At 35.0% G+C, this 21457-nt stretch overlaps 1 protein-coding gene across 1 annotated transcript; it reads left to right on the top strand.

Annotated features, from left to right (window-relative positions):
- Nucleotides 1–502: 502 nt before the first annotated feature.
- Nucleotides 503–5958, top strand: LOC117337792 (prostaglandin F2-alpha receptor-like). Its single transcript, XM_033898912.1, has 3 exons — nt 503–659; nt 2133–3092; nt 5464–5958. The coding sequence occupies exons 2-3, from the start codon at nt 2274–2276 to the stop codon at nt 5698–5700; spliced, it is 1056 nt and encodes a 351-aa protein (XP_033754803.1). The 5' UTR covers nt 503–659; nt 2133–2273; the 3' UTR covers nt 5701–5958.
- The last annotated feature ends 15499 nt before the right edge of the window (nt 5959–21457 follow it).

The raw sequence follows: 21457 nt of genomic DNA, 5'->3' as shown, positions 1-21457 counted from the left end.
ATTCAGGATATAGTAAGTAAGAAGTATATCATTCTTCACTGTTGTACAATCATAGTTAAAATAAGCTTCTATCTTCTGCTTATTTGTTAACGATAATTTGCATAATTTGATATAAATTATATAACCACTATAATATTAAAAGATTTTACGGTTTGGAATGTTAAGTGGTGTAACAACAGTTTTATCAAGCATTTTTAAGGTAGTGTTTATATTTACTTCACTTATTATTTTATCCATTTGGTAGTAGCCCTTACACCCAGTGACACCAGAATCAAATGACCTAAGGTAATGTTATTTTGAACAGTGTTACAAGAATACGATACTCATTTCGTATTGCTTAACGTCCTATCAACAGCTGAGGTCATTAAAGGACAGCCTCCCATGTGTATCAGAAGGAAGTGTAAAGCGTGGCACAAAATATGATATAAAAATAGATAGCCACTATCTGTGAACATTAAGTGCAAAAGGTCAAACGACAGGAAAGACGACGTCGGATTTAATATTTCATTCCGGAAGTAAATAGATGGTTAGCATGAAAACAATGCGTTAGGCTATATGGCTAATATGATGTATATATGTCATTCATTATACCAGCTGGGTATTCGCTTGTTAACACCATCCGAACGTGTTTATAAACGTTTCCTTCGCATCGGCACAAGGTATGTTTCGGTTTTTTTTTATATATATTTTCTTGTAATTACTGCATTTTTTTTTTATTCCATGGAAGCATTGAGTTTTTCATACAATACTTACAAAAACATATGTATATATCATTAAATTGACTTCATAAAATGTGTTATATGTTAAACACTATGCAACAACATACTGAAAGATAGTATACTATTGTCGACATTTCTAGATATCTGTAACATGAACTAATAATATAAGGTTTTTAACGTCCCGGCGTCAGCTGTGATTTGTTAGCCGAGGTCATTCCATTTAAGGACTACCTCCCCAGTGTGCGAGATGTATGCGTTTAGTGAATGTATGTTTTGGGAAGCTGCGGTATGTTCGTCTTTTATAGCGCTACCCCAATAATCCATTACTGTGATCTATCTCAAAAGAATTACTACTACTACTATGTTTTTTTTTATCTACTTAACCAAACCACGTTTGTAACAAGTAATAAGAGTCTATGTAGTGAAACTTCAACATTTGTAGGATGTGGGTATGTTCTCCGATTTTTTCCAGTATGGGGACTGGACAACTCATGAATCGGGTGTACACTACTGCATGTTGTTCGCAAAAATGTGGAGGTGATTGCCTTTAAAACAATGACCTGTTACCTCTTTAATATGTTACCTGTTGTTATGACGCCCCTCCCCCCCTCCCCCATCTTTTAGGGAACATCAAAGAAAATAGAATAGAAAGATCTCTACCCATTGCGAAACTCGTGATGCTTGGAATGTTTGTTATATCCCTTTTTCTGCCCGGTCTTTAATTCTGCCTCTCCTTTTTATATACTTTAGTTTGGTATTGATTAAATGTCCCATTGAAACAGTAAGCTATAGACGGTTTGCTTTTGTTTTAATATTTAATCAAGAGCTATATGACCATTTAAGAACGGTCTGCCCTGTGTGTGAGATACATGCGTGTGGTTAGTGTTTTTGAAAGTTTATTATGCTACTTCATTGACGCAACTTGCAAAAGCAAGCCCACAGGTCAACCATCCCTTACTTTAGGTATGACGTAGGAATAAATGTACTTGCTGCCCTCACTAGCGAACTGTTTGTAGTGTCAAATGAGACCTTTGGAAGTAAGAAATTCAAGACATCAAATGCAAAATTCATTCTCCTCTTACGAATCTTGTTATAGTGACAGTAGATAATATAATTAAGCCTGATGATAAGGGCACCATTTTTATTCGGCCGTTCTTATATATAGTGCCAAATCTACACACATTGTACTGATCAGGAGAGAACCAGTCAAGATTATTCGCTTCTTTCAAGTGATGGCAGCAAAAACAATTATTACCCCTTTCTTCAAGATAGGTCCTCCTCTGATCTGTCTAGTATGAGAACCTGTAAAACATAAGTGACCGACCAAAACTGCAATTTTGTTTCAAATGTTACCAGCATTGAAATTCAAAAAGTTGAGTGGTATTATTCCAATCTGTATTATGTTCTTCACAGGAACCCCAAGAGTACGTACTCCACGGCAATCGGCAAAGTTGAGATGAAAAATCGTCGGAATGACCTTTACCAACTCGTCTGTTTAAAGAAGATCAATCTATTATCAAATTAAATTTATAGTAGTACCAACGTAAGCTCACAATGTTTTCACTCAATATCAATACAACCACGTACAATCTGACAACTGAGTCGCCTTTAAGCTTAAATACAACTGATGAAACACCTTTTGTTCAACCACGCCCATTGTACGGTTTCATCATTTGGTTTACGTTCGGTATTATTGGAAATTGTACAGCTATAGCTATTCTTATACGGAACAAGAAAAAGCACCAATGGAAGATATTTTACAAACTCGTTCTAATGCTAACGTTGTCGGATTTTACAGCACAGATGGTCACTCTTCCAATCACTTTCATTGCGTATTCAGACAGAAATATTCTAGTGACTGAAAGAGCACTTTGTGTCTTGATGTCCACAGTGACGATCGTTACGTCACTAATGTCAGTTTCTTTCGTCTGTCTTATGTCAATAGATCGAGCCGTTGCAAGTCAGTGCCCCCTTTTCTACAGAAACAAAGTCTCCTCCTGCCATTTGGTGTTTGCAGTTACTTTAGTGATTGTTATGTCCGTGATTGTAGGAATTCTACCGCTACTTGGAGTGAACATGCACAAGGTACAGAGAGAAAGGACTTGGTGTTTCGTTGACATAGAACCAAAAGAACAAAAGGACAGGGCTTTCCTTTACTTGTCTGCGTCCATAGGCATTTCAGCAGTGTTGTTGATGCTGATAATGAATGCAATGGTTTTACATCGATTGTGTGTAAGGTACAAAAAAACCCAACAAACTAACCATCGGATCTCAAGACAAATTACAGTTAGTTCGGGAGTTAAAAAAGTACAGAACATCTTTTTCCTTTTAGCGGTTATGGCGGTATTTATTGCATCGTGGATTCCAGCGATCGTGAGTATAATTTGGTTACGTTTAGATATGTTTAACGCCCTATCTTAAGCTAAGGTCACTTAAGGTCGGCTTCCCGTGCTGGCGACATGTGTGGTTAGTGCATGTTTTTTGGGAGGCATCGGTATGTTGATGTTTCCGTTCGATAGTAGCATTTGCATTGAAATAAATAGAGGATACCTAACAGTGTCTTCAGTAATACCAAATATATTTCACGAGTGGGGCTAATATTTTGATATTTTTCACGAGTGCGCAGCACGAGTGAAAAATATCAAACTATTAGCCCCACGAGTGAAATATATTTGGTTTTACTGAAGACACTGTTAGATATTGTTTATTACATTTTTTATCAACGAAAACCCTACCCCGTATACTTACTAGGACTACAGCGATAATTTGTAAACAAAAAAGTAGTTTCCCCTGTCTAGTTGCTGACATATATGTCGGGCTTTCTGATTGGTCAATTATTTTGGTATTTTCTAATCATTAATTTGATTGGTCAAATCAGCAAAAGTGATATTTTTCACTAGTGACAAATATGATATTCTTCACTAGTGATTATAGAATGAATAATTTTTGATATTTCACTGGTAAAAATGTAATAAAAACAGATATTTAAATTATTTCCTATTGATTATTAGACTGACAAGAAAAACAAATATGGCCGATAGGCGGCTATTCTGGATTTTTTGAGAATTTCATAATTAATATTTCTGACAATAGATCCCCCCTCCAATCTCTAGTTGAGAGGTACAAGCAGGATGTTTTTGTGGCTTAATGTAAATTTTTAGCTTGAAGAGTAGTCGTGCCCATTCAATTGTGGTTATGATCATGATAGAAAGGCCAACAGACAGATATCTTTGAATTTGACAATTTAAGTTTATTATTTCTGTTTATTGAGAAATACCGCATGGCTATTTCTCAAACCTGATGAGTAGTTACTTCTTGTGTTCGATTTATGACATTTTGAAGTTTTGTTTAGACTGTCAGGAAAACGAAATGGCCGACAGACGTCCAAATTAGATTTTAACATTTGAAGGTAGTTATCGCTTTTTCGCCAGAAGTCCAGTGGATGGATATTTCTCGAACTTTAATCTAGTTTGGTTTCTTGCTGGGTCCAAATAGTTTAGAATCAGATCAAGAAAATAAAATGGCTGATATTTGCCAGCTTTGATTTTGACACTGCATTTTTTTAACGGTATATCTTAGAATTTCTTTTTTATGTAGGCGATGCGTGTTATAAAAAGATAATTAGTTTTGAGAGGGAAAGCAGAGAATAAAAAGTCAATAGTGGACGCCGAGTTGCCTCAATGATCTATTGCTATGTATAATAATAATTTCAGAACCATCTACTTTTTCATTATACACTAAACAGTAAAGTGGAAATCCCGTAATTATAGTTATATTAGTTGATAATTCGCAGTAAAAATAGAAATAATATCTGATGATATATATTATCAAAAGTTATGTTTTACAAAACCATGTCGACCACTATACTGTTAAATTGTTTTCCCTTATACCAACGTTGTTGTGTTTTAATGTTTGATTTTATAATAAAACAAACTGTCATATTATTAAATTGTTTCAAATTAAAGAAATTTTGAAATATTACTCTGCTAAATTGTTTTGCATTGAACATACTTTGATGTGTCACACTGTTAAATTGTTTACCATTAAACATTTTTTGATATGTATTTATAATTTTAGAGTTGAAAAGTTATTATCACCGGCCTATCACAAGGAGACTTAACACGAAAATACCGCAGCCTCCCAAAACACACATACGCACTCACCACACGCATGCATGTCGCACGCACGGGAGGCCGTCCTTAAATGACCCTAGCTGTTAATAGGACGTTAAATAAAATAAACCAAACCAAACCATCACCAACAAAAATAAACCAGTATATTTAAAGTAACTATGGATGCTATCAGAAAGCAATAATACTGGAGATATAAGGAGCGGATTAATTTTATAATTAATTTATTTTTAAAAGGCAGAGACAAAAGAAAAATAATATAATCAGCTACCTATGTCATTAAATACAGCGCAGTAGTACACCAGTAGTTACATGTACATGTGGTTTCAACTTCGGTTTGCGATCAATTTATGCCGGTGTGATTTTCCAAATTGTGTTAATGTGCGACTCCTTGCAATAGCACAACTTAAAACAGCCAGCGTGGAATCACATCTGGTCACAGTATATTGAAAAGGGGCGTTCCCGACTATGGAAAGACAATTTTGATGTTTTATTTGTAATTTTGAAAAAAAGGGATATGCCCGATTCATCAGATGAACAAAACGATTCTGATAATTAAAATTCTAAAATGTCATCATATGTTTTATAACTATTTCACGATTTTCCCATAACAGATACGATTTCTAAACAACGCAATTGAAGGGAACGAAGTTGATCATGAGAAGGACACAGACGCCGTAGCACTAACCATCATGCATCAAGTGCTGAATCCATGGATATATATCATTATGCAGGATTGTCTTTTTTCCCGCTGCTTGACGTATGCGAAAAGGCACAGCAAACGAGGAAGTATTTTTCATAGGATATTGGAGGACTTCGAAACAAAGCGAGTGGATGTTTCCGACTCATAAACTAAACAAATGGAATATTTTTCTCGGTAATGACTTTTGCTGTGACGTCAATATACATATATATATATACAATGATAGTAGACTAATGTGCCGGCGATATATATAACGTATTCATTTTCAGGTGATTCATAACGTATTGCCATATTTCCGTACACAGTTACGTTTAGTTTCATAACTGATTAAGCTAGCAGGACTGGGCACATTGAATCATTTACTCGGAATTTCTCTGTATACAGGACGAATACATTGATGACCCGAAAAGAATCAGATTGTAGTTATTTCATTTTTATTTAAGCAGTTCTTTTCTGTGATATAAAGTTTTGCATACATTTTATGCACTGTACAGTTGACGTCAGGATTGTCTGGATTAAATTAACCAGTGATAACTATTAGTACAACAAATTGAAATATGTATTGTAATTCCAATCCCACTATATTTCACATAAGTGGATAAAGCTCTGATGTTGAATTAAATATACAAACGTACTAATATATGCATTGTAATTTCATCCCCACTATATATGCCGTATAAGTGGATACAGTTTTAGTGTTAAACTAAAGCTAGAAGCTCAAGTATGTTTACACATATGACGAGTTGTATGACAGGATGTTTGAATTCGGAATGAGAGATGGATACTTACTATACATATTTGTTTTATCTTGAAGTGAATCAATGCTAGAAAACTCTTCAGAAGCACGCAACGTTTCTGTTTTTAACTTTAAAAACAATAAAAGGTATCCCCATGGCAAAGTATACGCATACTTGACAAATATGGAAAGGTTTGACCAAGTTTATACTTAAAATGAAGTCTCTAGAACGATGACTGATATTTTTTTTAATTCTAAATAGTAACTATGGTGTTGACATTTGCAGTCTGAAACACCAAGTCTTTCTTAACGAAAGCGAAAGTTAATTAAAATTACTATACGAATAATTCGCTTTACTGATTTTCTTTGGATAACAACTGTTATCTTGACCTATGCATCCCGATATACCTTACCGTTACAAAGATACCATATATGTGATCTGATTAAAATACGTTGAAGTTTGATATGTATTGACCCATCACTACCGAATATGTGTCGGCATAAGTGATTATTGTTTTGTTGCATGTTTCATAAATGTTGCATGAAAGCGTCATTATCACTTACATGCAAAAGGTCGATATATACAGAAGTTCAATATTAAATAATTTTCAACTGTAATGTCTAAGTGTAATAAAACATTTGATAGTTCACCTCTCTACTGTTTGTTGTCTTCTTATTCAAACGTACACACGTGTGATTGCATTTAACGTAGTGTGGAATTAAAAAAATGCTATTCGAACCTGAAGATATGTCATCTCCTCATAGAAATGAATGGGGTGTCAAGTTAAAACTTAATTCATTATTATAAATAATGACGTAAATATGATACTTTTTCGCAGTTTTTGCTTAACACTTTCAGGTTGGTAAAATTCAGTAGAAAAAAATAAATCACAGACCGAAGTAGATCACAGTGAATACCTAGACCCAAACAGTGGTTACATAGTAAATACATGCTATTAGTTAGTAATACCCATCCCCAAAGGGCGTGAAAAGTATAGTCTTTTCAGCATCATATCACTAACAAGGATGGATAGTACTGCAACAGTAATACAAAGTCCCCTGCCTGACCTAGGAGTGCACCTATTTATTTCCCATTTTTTTAAACTACATGTTATACTGATCATGTATACCAAGTTGCGTTAAAAACGGAGTAGTACTTTAGGAGGAGTTGTCCGGACAAGCCTCAACCAATGAGAAGCCGGCGGCCATTTTGAAAAATGGATTTTCGAAAAAAAAATGTGGGATGCACAACTACATGATATAGTGATCATGTATACCAAGTTCATTTAAAATCGGAGTAGTACTTTAGAAGAAGTTGCCCGGACAACTGTTGCGTGACAGACAGACAGACAGACAAATAGACGGCCGGACGGACAGACAGACGGACGGAGGGTAAACCTAAAGTCCCCCCGTTTTTCAAACGGCTGAGCATTATGGTGGACAAAGTAGACAGGAACATATTTGTTCAGTTCGAGATGTCTTTTTTAAAGGAATAAGTGATGCAATTTATTTATGCATGGTGACGGTGTTCAGGACGAACACACCCATAGAACTACAACAATACCCGTTTAAATGACAAGATAAACATACACCTTAAATAGGCATTTAGGATAAGTATTGATACACAAATTTATATGTAACGGAAGGGAACTCTTGTGACGTCAATAATAACACTCAGTGTGGAGATCAATGAAGTGTTTCGTTCCGAGAATGTAATATTTCCTGTACGAACAGCAGACAGAAAACTTAGAAAGCATCCATAACAATTAAAAAGTACGGGAGTGAAATAATGAAACTACAGGAACAATGAAACAATAACGGGAAACGTCAAGTAAATATTACAAATACTGTTTAAACAGGAGGGAGAGAGGCATCCACAATAGGAAGAGCGATGTTCAAACTGAAATAGCATAACGATAGAGTTCCAGCTAATGTAAACGAGAGGCCCCCGGTCCTTAACGTTTTGACTTTCATCGAGGTTTGCAACTTTGTTTCAAATGTAAAATACGATAGATAATTACACATGATTGATAAAAAAACACCTAAAGGCATAAAGGGATATCTTCTTACAGCAATTTTAGGTCACCTGAACGAAACTCGGTGACCTTTTCTGATCCGTCGTAGTCCGACGTCATTCGTCGTTACCATTTCATATATTCGACATCTTCTAAAAAAAACTCCTGAACTATTTTTGATGAAATTTTGCAGAAATTTTCCTTGGCTAAAGGTCTACCAAAATTGTAAGTTAAATGGTCCCTACCCCCCAGGGGCCTGAGGGTCGGGGCCAAAAGTGGTCAAATTGACTGATATTTTAAAAATCGTCTTCTCAAGACCCACATATGGCAGAATGGTATACTCTTTATGGATGAAAGGTTCCAAATGTGCTTTATCAAATATGTGGATTTCATGCTTTCTAGATGTCACATTCACCGTGGGGAGGGGGTAAATTTTATTATAGTTTATACAGGAAACTCACATATTTTAGCATAATTTGTTTCATTTTCATTTGAAACTGGTTAGCATTTGGTCAGGACTAACTTTTCTCAATGCATATTATCAGAAAATGTCAATGTCAAGGCTTGTTATGGGGGTTAGAAGTAGGTCAAAAACAAAATCTCAAATTATATAGTTTTTTCATCTAATATACTATATGATCCACTGAAACAGAATGTGAAAATAAAATGACAGAGATATGGCACTTTGAAAAAATAAAGCAATTTTCCCCGCCAAAATAAGAAAAATCATTCAAAATTGCAGATACAATGTTTCTGCTCTTTTCACATGAAGGTTTGATGTTCGTGTTCCTCAGTGAAACAATAAAAAAATTAGACCATGAACTCTGAGCCAGTGATCTTGTTTAAATTGCTACTCTCTTTGATTTCTAATCTCAAAACAAAATGTTAATCGTTAAAAAATGTGACTCTGACCTCAACACCATGACTTTGACATATGGTACAGTAGGTCGACCCCTTGTTTCTATACAATTTTGATTCCTAATATCATGACAAAATTATCGTTCGCATAAAGATACGGATGTGAGCTTGACGTGTGACCTTAAACTTTATCCAGTCAACTGTTTATTTCTGAACAATTTCGCTTCATAATGTTCATTAGTAGAAAAAACAAAATTTGACCTTTGCCCCTAACGAGCTTGACCTTATGACCCTTATTTTTTTTTTAATATCGGTGCGTTCAGTCTCAAAATTATATGGGCACATCAAGGGACCAAGGGAAAGCTATATGTGAAGTCTGAGAAATATCCCCCAGTACTTTTCAAGAAAAAATAGTATTAAAACACAGTTGTTGAAACTCAAATTGAGCATCCGACGGCCATTTTCTGTCTCTGATCAGTCTCAATATTGACACTCCGATGGACAATAGAACCACGAATGTGAGGTTTGAGAAAAATCCTTTCGGCACTTTTCATGTATTCTTTCAAACTTCCTCCAGTCACATGGTCGGTTGGTGCAACTGTAAATGTAAACATGCGGCAGTCACTATTTAACAAACATTGATTCATAAACGAAATGATGACAGTGATAAGAATCTCTACACATATGTACAATAGGCATTGAAACTTTATCCTAGTCACGCTTACTTGCGTTGACCTGTGTCTTTCTTCGTATATATAACCTTGGTCCAAATGAAGCTCACTTATTCTGAATGATCCCAGTCTACACACTAGCAATCTAAAATTGAATCAAAATACCATTGGAGGAATTTGACAGTTACAGTTTGTTTACCCTTAGAGGCTGATATGGATGTCAAAGCAATTAAAACAGACAGGATGAGGTTGAAGACATACATATCATCTATATATTTTTTATGTGATACGGACATACGTACCAGCACAAATGACTGTGATGAGCAATAATATGCTGAAACATGTACTCTAAATATATCATACGCGGAAATCGTACTTATCTCTGACCAAATGCGACAATTCACTGTCGCGGTGACAGACTGGTTCTAAAATGATTTGTAGCGAAGTTATTATTTCCTCGATTTAGTCAAGCTCTTACTCAGATAGTTATGACAATTAATAAAAACGTTTTTAATGAAATAGATCGGAAATATTAACAATTCTTATGGCTTTAAAACCAGGTAAACTATACAAAAACAAAATTCATTCTTTATATTAACCTGTTTTATTTTGACAATTTATACGCCATTTTCGATATGGAGACAACTTCATATCCGACACGGATAAACATTAATATCCGACGCCAGTGTGTTAGTAAAGTAAGTATTCACATTTTTACATTTACACACTTAGACATAATGTATTGTATTTCCCCCATAAAGCACCAGTATTCCTTATTTTAGTTCGCCATTTTTTTAATGATTGCGTTCAGCTGACTGGACGAGATATCGGGTGACACAGGGTAATTTCGTATGTTGAAAATGGTTTCCTGTGAGGCTAAACTAATTGTTGGATTTACCTGTTTATGTACGTTCACATGTATGCCTGTGCGGTTAGGAAACTATAAATGCTTTGAATATGTGCTTTCTATTCATAAGGCGGTATTGAATAGTTTAAAACGTACAATGAAGTGCCGACCGGAGGGTAGGTAACGTTTGCCTCCTTTTCACTTTGGCAGGAGTTTTTGTAGGACGTTTTCTCCGGGTACTCCGGCTTTACCCACCTTCAAAACCTGGCACATCCTTAAATGACCCTGGCTGTTGATGGGACATTAAGCACAAACAAACCAAATCTTGTAGGACGTTCAACAAAATAAACCAAACAAAACAAAATCGGCACAAATCAGATTTCTAAAAGGCCAATAAAACAACAGAAGTATTCGGATTAGACTCTGGCGATTTTGGACGTAGGCTTTGTGTAGGGGCATACGTGTGAGGTAGGTAGAATTATGTAAATTGTGTACGAATCTGAACGCTCAAATTGCAACCAAATCACCATGCATCATCGAAGCGGACAGTGTGTAGCAGACGGCAAAAAGTGGAGCAGGAAAGCGTGAGTTTCGTATCTAAATTACATGAGGCTCCGAACGGTTTTTTGGGTATTTGTTATCAGGCTTTAAAATGCAATATCGATATCCTGTGTAATGTTAACTAGTTAAAGTGCTTAACGCCCCAACAACACTCAAAGGTCAGTAAGGCCAAAACAGTGATTAAAAAAAAAGACGAAACGCAACGAAAAAAAGAACAGGTAAAAATGTAAATATGTATTGGTTAACTCAAGATCAGTTTGAAATAAAAAAGTGACTATTGTTATTCAAATCTTGTGATACAAACAAAGTAACTTACAAATGGTTCAACATTTTGAATATACTAACAGACTCGAAAATAATCTTCAGATTTCCCGTGTAAGGTATATGTTTTTTGTTTTTGTATAACCATTTTAGTTTGCAGTAAAATAAATAGCCTCATTGTGCCCCATAAATACACAGTTTTGGCGACAAGCCGGATACAGATCAGTGCGTAATGTAAAATGGTAAGTAAAATGACAGAAAATATAGTTCACGTTGCAATCAGTATTCAGTATTATAAATTATTTGATCAGTTAATATTTTTTTATGAATTATGCCATTATATATATTCATAAACCTCCTAAATATTAACACTGCTTTAAAGATACCAAACGTGATCCGATCAAATCTATCTCCGGATCTTGACCGGTCAAAACGGATCACGTCTACAATCCGAACCGTCTTTAAACCGTGCATGATCTGTTTAGAAACGTTTTCACTGTACTTCCTCACAGCGGAGAACGCCAAATGTGAGGCTTTGTCAAGTTTAACAAGTGCAATCAATGATTGCTAAGATCACCTGAAGCAGCAATCACACTATGTATTCTTTTTTATGTATGTACAAGTATGTAATTCTGAAAGTATGCGTCACACAAAATAACTCCTAAACATGTTATGGATGTATAAACCAAATAAGAAGGGTGTGGTGTGTACACTTTTGGACTTACAAGCTTTCCAAAAGCTTCCCTCAACAACTGTATATTGGATTTTGGTGCCAAAAAATAAAGTCCACAAACGGTAAAATGTGAAAAATCACAAAGGAGGTGGTGCATAGGAGGGCTAAATCGGCCCACAGCGATTTTTTTCCCGGAAACATATTTTTGTCATAAGCATAATATCCCCGATTATGTGAGAGGAATTAATTTCCAATCCTCAACGTATATATTCTTTTTTTGGTGATTTCATTATTTCCCCATCATACTGTATAAGAAGCTAATGTTTTGACCACAAATTATTATAGAACACATTTTTATTTCCTATTTGTTAAACCAATTCACCCCATTTGTTTAAGGTTTAATTTTGTATATGAATCATCACGCTCCGTGACACTAAAATTAAATTTCAGCCTAATTTGATGTCTTCTTTGTGAAAATCATTGTTTTTAACTTTTCAATTAAAGTCTAATACCACAAAGTTATTGATTGAGTACTATCAACATTTCCGGTTAGAAATAATCTATGGATATTCATAAACATTTAATGAAACAAATTTATTTGGTGAATTACTGGATATGCCAAGATTTTATTATGTTAAATGCATACACCCTCAATTTTGGATAACATATCAAAGTACCGAAAGTACTGAAAAATAGAGGCAAATGCTAAAAATCCAACAAAAATAACAATGCAATCAGACTTTACTGCTTGTGTCAGACAGGGTGCTCCTTTTTAACCCTTTGTTTTTTAATACAATTTACTTCATGACCTTTCTTTGTATGCAAAAATCTTTTGTTATCCAGTAATTTTTGATGATTTTTTTTGGTTGTGTATTAAGATTGATATGCAAACATGTTTTTTAAAAACAAAATTTGATAGTACTCCCAACGATTATTACATTTTATCTACTTTACAAATAAAAAAAAATTTCAAGAAGGTAAATTTTTAACTGATAATATTGTTAAAAAAACTGTAATTACACTTTCTATTATACAAATTCATACTAAACACACATGTTTTTATAAAATATAACATCACATGAGACTATCAATGCAATATGAAATTTATCAAGTACTTTTGTACGAGAAATATATTGAATTTAAAAGGGAGGGTACACATTTTTTACAGAAATCATGTTAGGTGGTGCTGCGTATACAGCATTTGCCAATTTTCGTTTTAGTGTCTAAAATGACATGTATTTGGTAAAAGTCTATCATAATATCATACATAAAATAAGATTCGGCCGTGGGCCGCCATGCACCACCTCCTTTGTTCGCATGATTTTGCCAGGGTTGGACGCCAACGCCAGGGGTACATCATTGGCTCACCGTTACCGACAACCGATGAGATAATAAAATCAGGCGTATGGGAATATCAAAAAAACAATCTGAATCTGAATCAGAAATGGTTTTATTTGGATGAACGCAACTATTAAGGCCAATATATGCATTATTGTATCAAGTGATAAGATATTTCGATTAAACTAATCTTAAAGTCACTTTGTAATTACAACGTCATAATGAATAGTGTCTATCAACTCGAAAACAAATTGGTTGAAAACAGGGTGATGGTCTACATGAAAGGGAAATACATTTTGTAAATGTTGTCGAATCAACATGTCTCTCGCGGTAGCATCACAACATGTCATCATAATAAATCAAGTTTCAGTTAGATCTGTTGAAAGATGCAGGTTTGTTTTGGTTTATTTTGCTTAACGTCCTATTAACAGCTAAGGTCAGTTAAAGACGGCCTCCCGTGCGTGCGACATGCATGCGTGTGTTTTTGTTTTGGGATGCTGCGATATGTTCGTGTTAAGTCTCCTTGTGATAGGCCGGAACTTTTGCCGATTTATGCTACATGTACCTCACTGAAGCATACTGCCGAAGACACCAGCAGCACACCCCCACCCGGTCACATTATACTGACAAGGGGCGAACCAGTCGTCCCACTCCGTGTATGCTGAGCGCTAAGCAGGAGCAGCAACTACCATTTTTTAAAAAGACTGGTATGTCTCGGCTAGGGGACAGAACCCAAAGCCTTCTTCACAGGGGCGAACGCTCAACCAAAGGCCAAAAGTGAGGCAGTGTCAAAGGAGACGTTAGGAAGAAGAAAGTTGTTTAGAAAGAAGAGAAAAGACAAGATCCCAAATTTAGTCGCCTCTTACGATCATGCAATGGGGGCAGCAGGTACAATTCTTACGCCCTACCTGCAGGGCAGGAAAGATGCAGCAGATCTGAGGACATCTCTGGACAAATCAAGTGGTTCAGAGGGGCATTGTGTTATTCATCTGGGGAAACAACTACTGTTAAATAACAAAATAGACAACATATACTGATACACCAAGCTAACTTTTCTCTCTCGTGAGTAGGAAATCATTGAAACCCTATAAAAACAACGTGTTCAAAGGTAAATGGTCATTGCATTCGATGAATTGAGGCTGGTACTCACGCTTCAGTAGGTAGGAAAGCGTTGTAAAGGTATGGCCTATCCGAAAACGGGCAAGGACTACCTCTTCAAATGGCTCTAGCAAGGAGACCATTCAGAGAGATTAGGCGATAATATGAATGCGAGGTGACAGTAATTTAAAAAGTTTGTGTTAAAATGTGTACGCCGGTCCCGAACATGACTCATTTTTTTTTATTGAGAAGCAAAATTCGAGTGACTCATTTGGTTTTCCGTAGAAAGTTTAATTTTCATTCTTTTAAGTGGTTTTTGAGATTTTAAAAAACCTATTGGATTTTTATAGTTGCTCTATCAGCAAGGTCAAAGCGTACAGAAATATGCTTTCACCAGACTGTAACAAGGACTTGTGCTTCCGGCATAAAGTGGAAGGGAGACTTCTCCGTTTCATGTTTGATGACATTCCCACAATAAATTTTGCATCCCTAAATATTTAGGTATACTGACAATTTTTCACATTCGTTTTCACTTTTAGTCGGTGGCGGACTGTGTTCAGAATTTCCTTCAAACACCATATATCTATGCCAAATCACAGGAAAGAAGATTTTGAATTATATTTCAGCCAGCAAGTAAACTAATCTATATTAATTAATTTTCGTGTATGTGGCCACCAGGTATGTTATGATTCATTTTTTATTACTTATTTATCCGTATCATTATTTAATGCATATACTATATATATTATTTTTAATCATACTAATACTGTTCTTATACAATGATTACTTCATTCCTGGATAAACTGTCTAAATGATACATCTATGTCCTTAAATTGTATTTTGCGATATGGTTTGAACTATGTCATATTAATGAACAAACACAAGGAAACGAAAAAGGATTTTGTAACCAATTCATCTACTAGGCCGAAAGAGAGCGTGGTTCCCTGAAAAGGGTCCTGTTATACTCATCAGCAATACACGTTTATCTTAATGAAATCGTGAAACTTTGCTGTCCACAATCAGGCAGAAAGTTAGGAAGCCATGCGTATGGCTGTACATCGTATTTCTTCCAGTGTACGCTGGGCGGCCTGGAGAATTGTTCTTTGTTTTCTTTATACTGACAGCAAAAATAGATGTTATGGTTTCTGCATTACCATGTCAAGGATAGTCTGTTGAACGTATATACGTTATGCTGCGCTCCATGATTTTATAACCATTTGTATAAAGTATACGAAAGCGGAAATCGGTAATAAATTAGCTTATGTCTATTGTAACTAAGTAGTATATATGTTGATAAATGAAAATTAGAAAACGCTATATGTTATCGTAATAATCTTGGAAGACGGCATAACAGCCAGTTCATAAAGGGGAAGGAATATGCCTGCTGTATGTCGCTGAGCGGAAATGGCGAGTAGTGATAATATCCCCTTATATTTTGTTATTAGTTGATATTGTGTCTTCTGTGTAGGGGGGATAGGAGAGCCCGAGAAAGAGGAACGATTATCTCGCCGATTGGTGATTATAGAAAATAAGTGAAAGTGGCGGCAAAAAATTGAAAGATTGCCCCTGTAAAAATTCTTAACATTTCCATGCTTTCGTTTTTGAACGTTCTATCAGTGTCTTATTTTTTTCATTCAAGATTGTCATAGAAACTGATTTTGTTTGATATCCAGACTTAAACTGTCGTGAAATTCATAATTTCTCTTGTTCTCTTCACAGGAACCTTAAACACTAATTCCCCTGAATCTTCGAAACAAAGAAAATACAACTACACCATTTAACCAAAATACGAAGGCACACATAGACATAGAAAAAAAAACATCAGTCGAACAAATTGCTTCAGTGATGGGATTTTATTGCAATATTAATTAAATCACTAGATACGAAACTTGGAATCGACTTTAATACGCTAAACATGAATTCACCTAACAGTAATGTAACACCATACAACGTCGATACAACTGTCGATACACCTTTTCCTAGTCATCGCGTACTCATCATTTTTATCACATGGTTTGTAGTTGGTATCAGTGGAAATTCTTTAGCCATATTCATGCTCATCCTAAACAGTAAGAGTCACCAATGGAAAATATTCTACAAACTCGTTCTCCTGCTAGCTTTGTCAGACTTGATTGCACAGACTGTTACGATTCCAATCATGATCGTTCAGTTTGTGAACAGAAATCTTCTAGTTACTGGAGGACTATGGTGTAACTTAATGTCAACTGTAGTTATCATGACGTCACTCATGTCAGTGTTATACGTCTGTCTTATGTCAGTAGATCGTTTCATTGGAACATGGTTCCCTATTTTCTACAGACGCAACGCGACCTCCTGTCACGTTTATTTCGCAGCTGTATCTGTCACTGTAGTATCAGTATTTGTTGGTCTACTGCCGTTACTAGGAGTGAACACACACAAGTTACAGAAAGAGAGGACTTGGTGTTTTGTTGATATGCAACCAAAAGAAGAAGAGGATCGAGTGTTCTTTTACTTGTGCGCAACGATTGGCATCTCTGCAGTGTTTTTAATGATGACCATGAATGGAATGGTTGTAATAAAATCAATTGAAATGCATAGAAAACCTAGTAAGTTCCCAAGATCTCACGTCGGATCGGAAGTTAGACATTTACAAAACATTGCTTTTCTGTTAATGGCTATGGTGTTCTTTATGGTGGCATGGATTCCAGTCATCGTGAGTATAATACTATTAATATTGTTAGATGTTATTTATTTGTAGGGATTGTTTACCTTTATTTATTTAGTTATTAATTTATTTTGAGTCTTATTTTAAAGGCACACAATATAATAAAAAATGTCTTTAATACGAAATTGAAATTTTATACATAACAATTTGATATTTCGGTAATAAATGTTTAAGAGTAGATAAGTGAATGTTAATTAAGCAAACCAGAAAAAGAGTTCCATACTATGCCGAAATAACTATTTGTTATTTCATTTTGCGAGTGAGATATTTAAATAGGATTGAGTTATCCTTTCTTTTGAACGTTATTTTATGAGAAGTACCTCAAGAATCCACTCTTCCCTAGTTATGCATGATTTATTTTGGGACTGTTCAGATAGCAAAATGACCGATATGCATCCATATTGCATTTTGATAGTTGAAGATTGTTGTTATTGCTATTTCTTAAGATGCACTCAAGGACTATTTCTTAAACTTTACATGTAGATATCTTTGATCAGTAGTTGTGTATATCAAAGGTAATCACATAGTAGTCTAAACCATAAGTAAAGTGGCCGATAGGCAGTTATCCTGCAATTTGAAAGTTGAGGATTGCTATTACAGTTTCTCAAACATGAAACGGAGAAGTTTTCCTTCCACTTTATGCCGGAAGCACAAGTACTTGGTACAATCTGGTAAAATAATTTTTCTGTACGCTTTGACCTTGCTCATACTGGATGGATATGTCTTAAACCTAGTACAGTACCCTTGTCCATTACTGTGCCAAATCAATGCTTAGTACGATCAAAATAACGATTGCGGCCATCAAAATAAACTTTGTGCAGAAATATTTAATGTCAAAATGGTAAAATAAGAGACATGTATTTGATAACAAAAACAAATCTTAAGTCGTTGCGTAAAATTATGAAATTTTTATGAATTATTTAAAGAATTTATTGAAGTAACCGTTACGATAAAACAGTATATATGAGCTTAAGAGAAAAAAGATTATTTACATGTGGTAAAACTGAAAAAAAAAATATGATCGCATGCTGTGAACAAGGTACATTGACACATTTTAATGGAGTATATTAACAACCTGTACAACGTAGCCTCGATCAAATCATAACTTGTCGTCTTAAACTTCTATTTGTAAGTTTAAAACAAAGGAAGTTGATCTGTACAATAAGATAGGATTAACCATAGCTACATTTGTAATTTTAAACTTTATACGTATATGCTATGTTAAAAGAAATGCAATCAAATAAAGAGTTTTGATTGTAAATGGTACATCGCATGGAATCGAATTTTACCAATAACCACTATTTTACCTACTGATTTACAACTCACAAGAGATAATTTTATATCAGAATAGAATGTTTTCCATTCGAGATCAATTACATTGATAAAGAGATGAACTGTCAAAAGCTACCAGTCTACCACAACACCTACCAAAGCCATGTTTTCAACCATTTAAATAATTGCACCGTTTTTTATACAAATATATAATTTGCTTTGATGCATCTTCGTTACCTTGCCCAAATAACATTGTCTACGTAAACTTTTTCTGTTACAGATACGATTCATGAACAGTGCTTTAGGATGGAATGATAATAATCACCAAGAAGATAAAATAGCCGTGTCACTTACTGCTATACATCAAGTCTCAAATCCGTGGATATATATCCTCATGCGGGACTGCCTGTTTTCCAGGGTATTGAAATTTGGGAGAAAGCACAGCAAATCAGGACGCATATTTGATAGGATATCGATGAACACACAAACAATATAAACGGACGATGTTACTTGTTGACGGTGTAATCGAAATAGGTTATCGGTATCAACAATACAGTAAACACGAGGACATGAACCGAAATCTGACTACTAACGTAACGTAATACTTAATGACAGGAGCATAATTTTAACTTAACCTCTTTCATTAAAATCCACGTTATCCATTACGGTCGCAAAAATTAAGCACGTGGACATATGATTTTGATAACTATTTTCCCCGGTCTTTATGCCAAACACTCTCCTTTCAAAAAGATATATTAGAAAAAAAAGATGAATACAGCATATTTTTGACTTGCTTTAGTTACCCTTAAGGAGGTGCGCCTTCCGGTTGTTGTTTCAGGCCAAATTTGGTTAGTTGACCACTTCGGCATTAGGAAGGAGTCCTGTTTTAAAGCAAACTTTCAGCGAAAGCCCCTCTGACCACAGGGATGGAACCAGCATCATGGATATAAATCACGATGGTCCTCCCATATGGTATTTCAGGTCAAATTTGGAAATAAACCAGATTTTGCTTTAAGGCGAAGTAGCGTTTTGAAAGTAATTATTTACGACGGCGGATGACAAAGATGTCTTAAGGTCATCCTGGCCCTTCGGGTCATACGACGAAAATGTAATAATTTTGTGCTGGCGATGAATTTATAATAATAACTCATAAGATCGGAGCACACATAACTCATATCTCATCTCCTGACATCGGTAGCTCGTTAATTATGGATTCTAAACGGCCTATCAACACTATATATATGTGAGTAGGGCCAAACTCTAGTACCAATGCTGACATCATTAAGTTTACAGGATATGAGAATATTGTATATATATACATATGCAATGTATCATATTCTTAGATGAAAGTTCCTGGTATACTTAAACACTTTAATGTGTAATGATAAAATTACAGTTTGTAGATTTAATTATTTCCTGATATGTCATATAATATTTATAAATAGCCTCCAATTTATTTCATACACACTAGGAGCTAGTACATTTAACTGCAGGGGTCGTTATATATGAGCACACTGTTTTATGTGATATTTTGTAAGTCTAAATATGTATCCGTCAAATCTACAACAGAATTTCATATCAACCATATATGATCAGCAATAATCAAGAACTTGGAATAAATGTAATTTTATTCACACACTATTCGACATCAGTGGTAAAAGGTGTGATATTCAACTTATAGTTCAAAAGAAACGTATGCTAGAAAGTGTCTTATCAGAGTAAAGGGAGGAGGTAATATGAAGCTCGTGTGGTCAAAACTTTAGATAATATCTGCTTCAAATCATTCTATTAATAAACATTTGACGCCTTTCCTCCATCTACATGTATGATTATGATGTTAGGAAATATATATATATACACGTTTTAGTCTATAAACCAATAGGCCTATGTGTTATGTTTATTGGTTTGATACACATGGCCGCCGGAAAAAAAATAAGGAAAAAGTAAACGATAAATTACATATGTTCCATCGAAACATGCACAGAAAAAATACTTGTCTGTCATTTATTTATTGATATATGTCTAAATTCTGAATACGACGATGCAATAGTAACAATGATATGCGGGATGTTTTTACTCTGTTCAGAAGATCGTGGCAATATGCATGATCATGCAGCCGATAAACACTGACCGCGGCCTTCACCTTTGATACAAAATCAGCACGCGTACGGTCGATCAAATTTTTCAAAATTTCTTATAATGTATGTATCGTTTTTGTAGAATATTATGCTGTCATTGTACGACTCCCGTGTGTAAATCGCGTATTTATGTCAAAGATGATTTAACGCTAGAACTTTGTTTTGATCTGTAACTGTGCATAATATTGTTTAGTGGGTAAAGGAATAATTGTTATCATGTACAATTAATTAATTTCTTTGTTATTATTTATTGCTTATTTGCGACTATGTTATCAAGCACTTAAATTGTTCTGCATATAACCGATGATAGTCGGGTGTTTTGTCTCCGTATACAAACGGACACGGATAATTCGAACCATCGGAAAAGTCGAATATTTTGCTTGGTCCCGTCGACTTCGACTTATTCGAGTTTTACTGTATATATACAAAGTCTTAAATGTCTATATTTGATGTATTCAATAATTGATGGTATATACTTCATCTTATTTTTATATAATATACACGTGTGAGAAATGGTGATATTTGAACAAGATTTACAGCAAGGGATATGGTACAGCGTGCTCTTTATATTGTTTAACTAGTCAGTATGGATAAGCCGGTTATCAATTAATATTACATCGGGAAATGGTTAGCTAACAAGAGGCCCAACGGGCCTTAACGGTCACATGAGATTTGAAATATTTCAGTTAATTTAATTGACCCTTTTTGGCCCCACCCATCAGTCCTTGGG

This window comes from Pecten maximus, chromosome 1 (assembly GCF_902652985.1).
Source record: "Pecten maximus chromosome 1, xPecMax1.1, whole genome shotgun sequence".
NCBI lineage: Eukaryota > Metazoa > Mollusca > Bivalvia > Pectinida > Pectinidae > Pecten > Pecten maximus.
The sequence above is the reverse complement of the archived record's forward strand: the minus strand, read 5'-3'. Positions and strand labels throughout refer to the sequence as shown.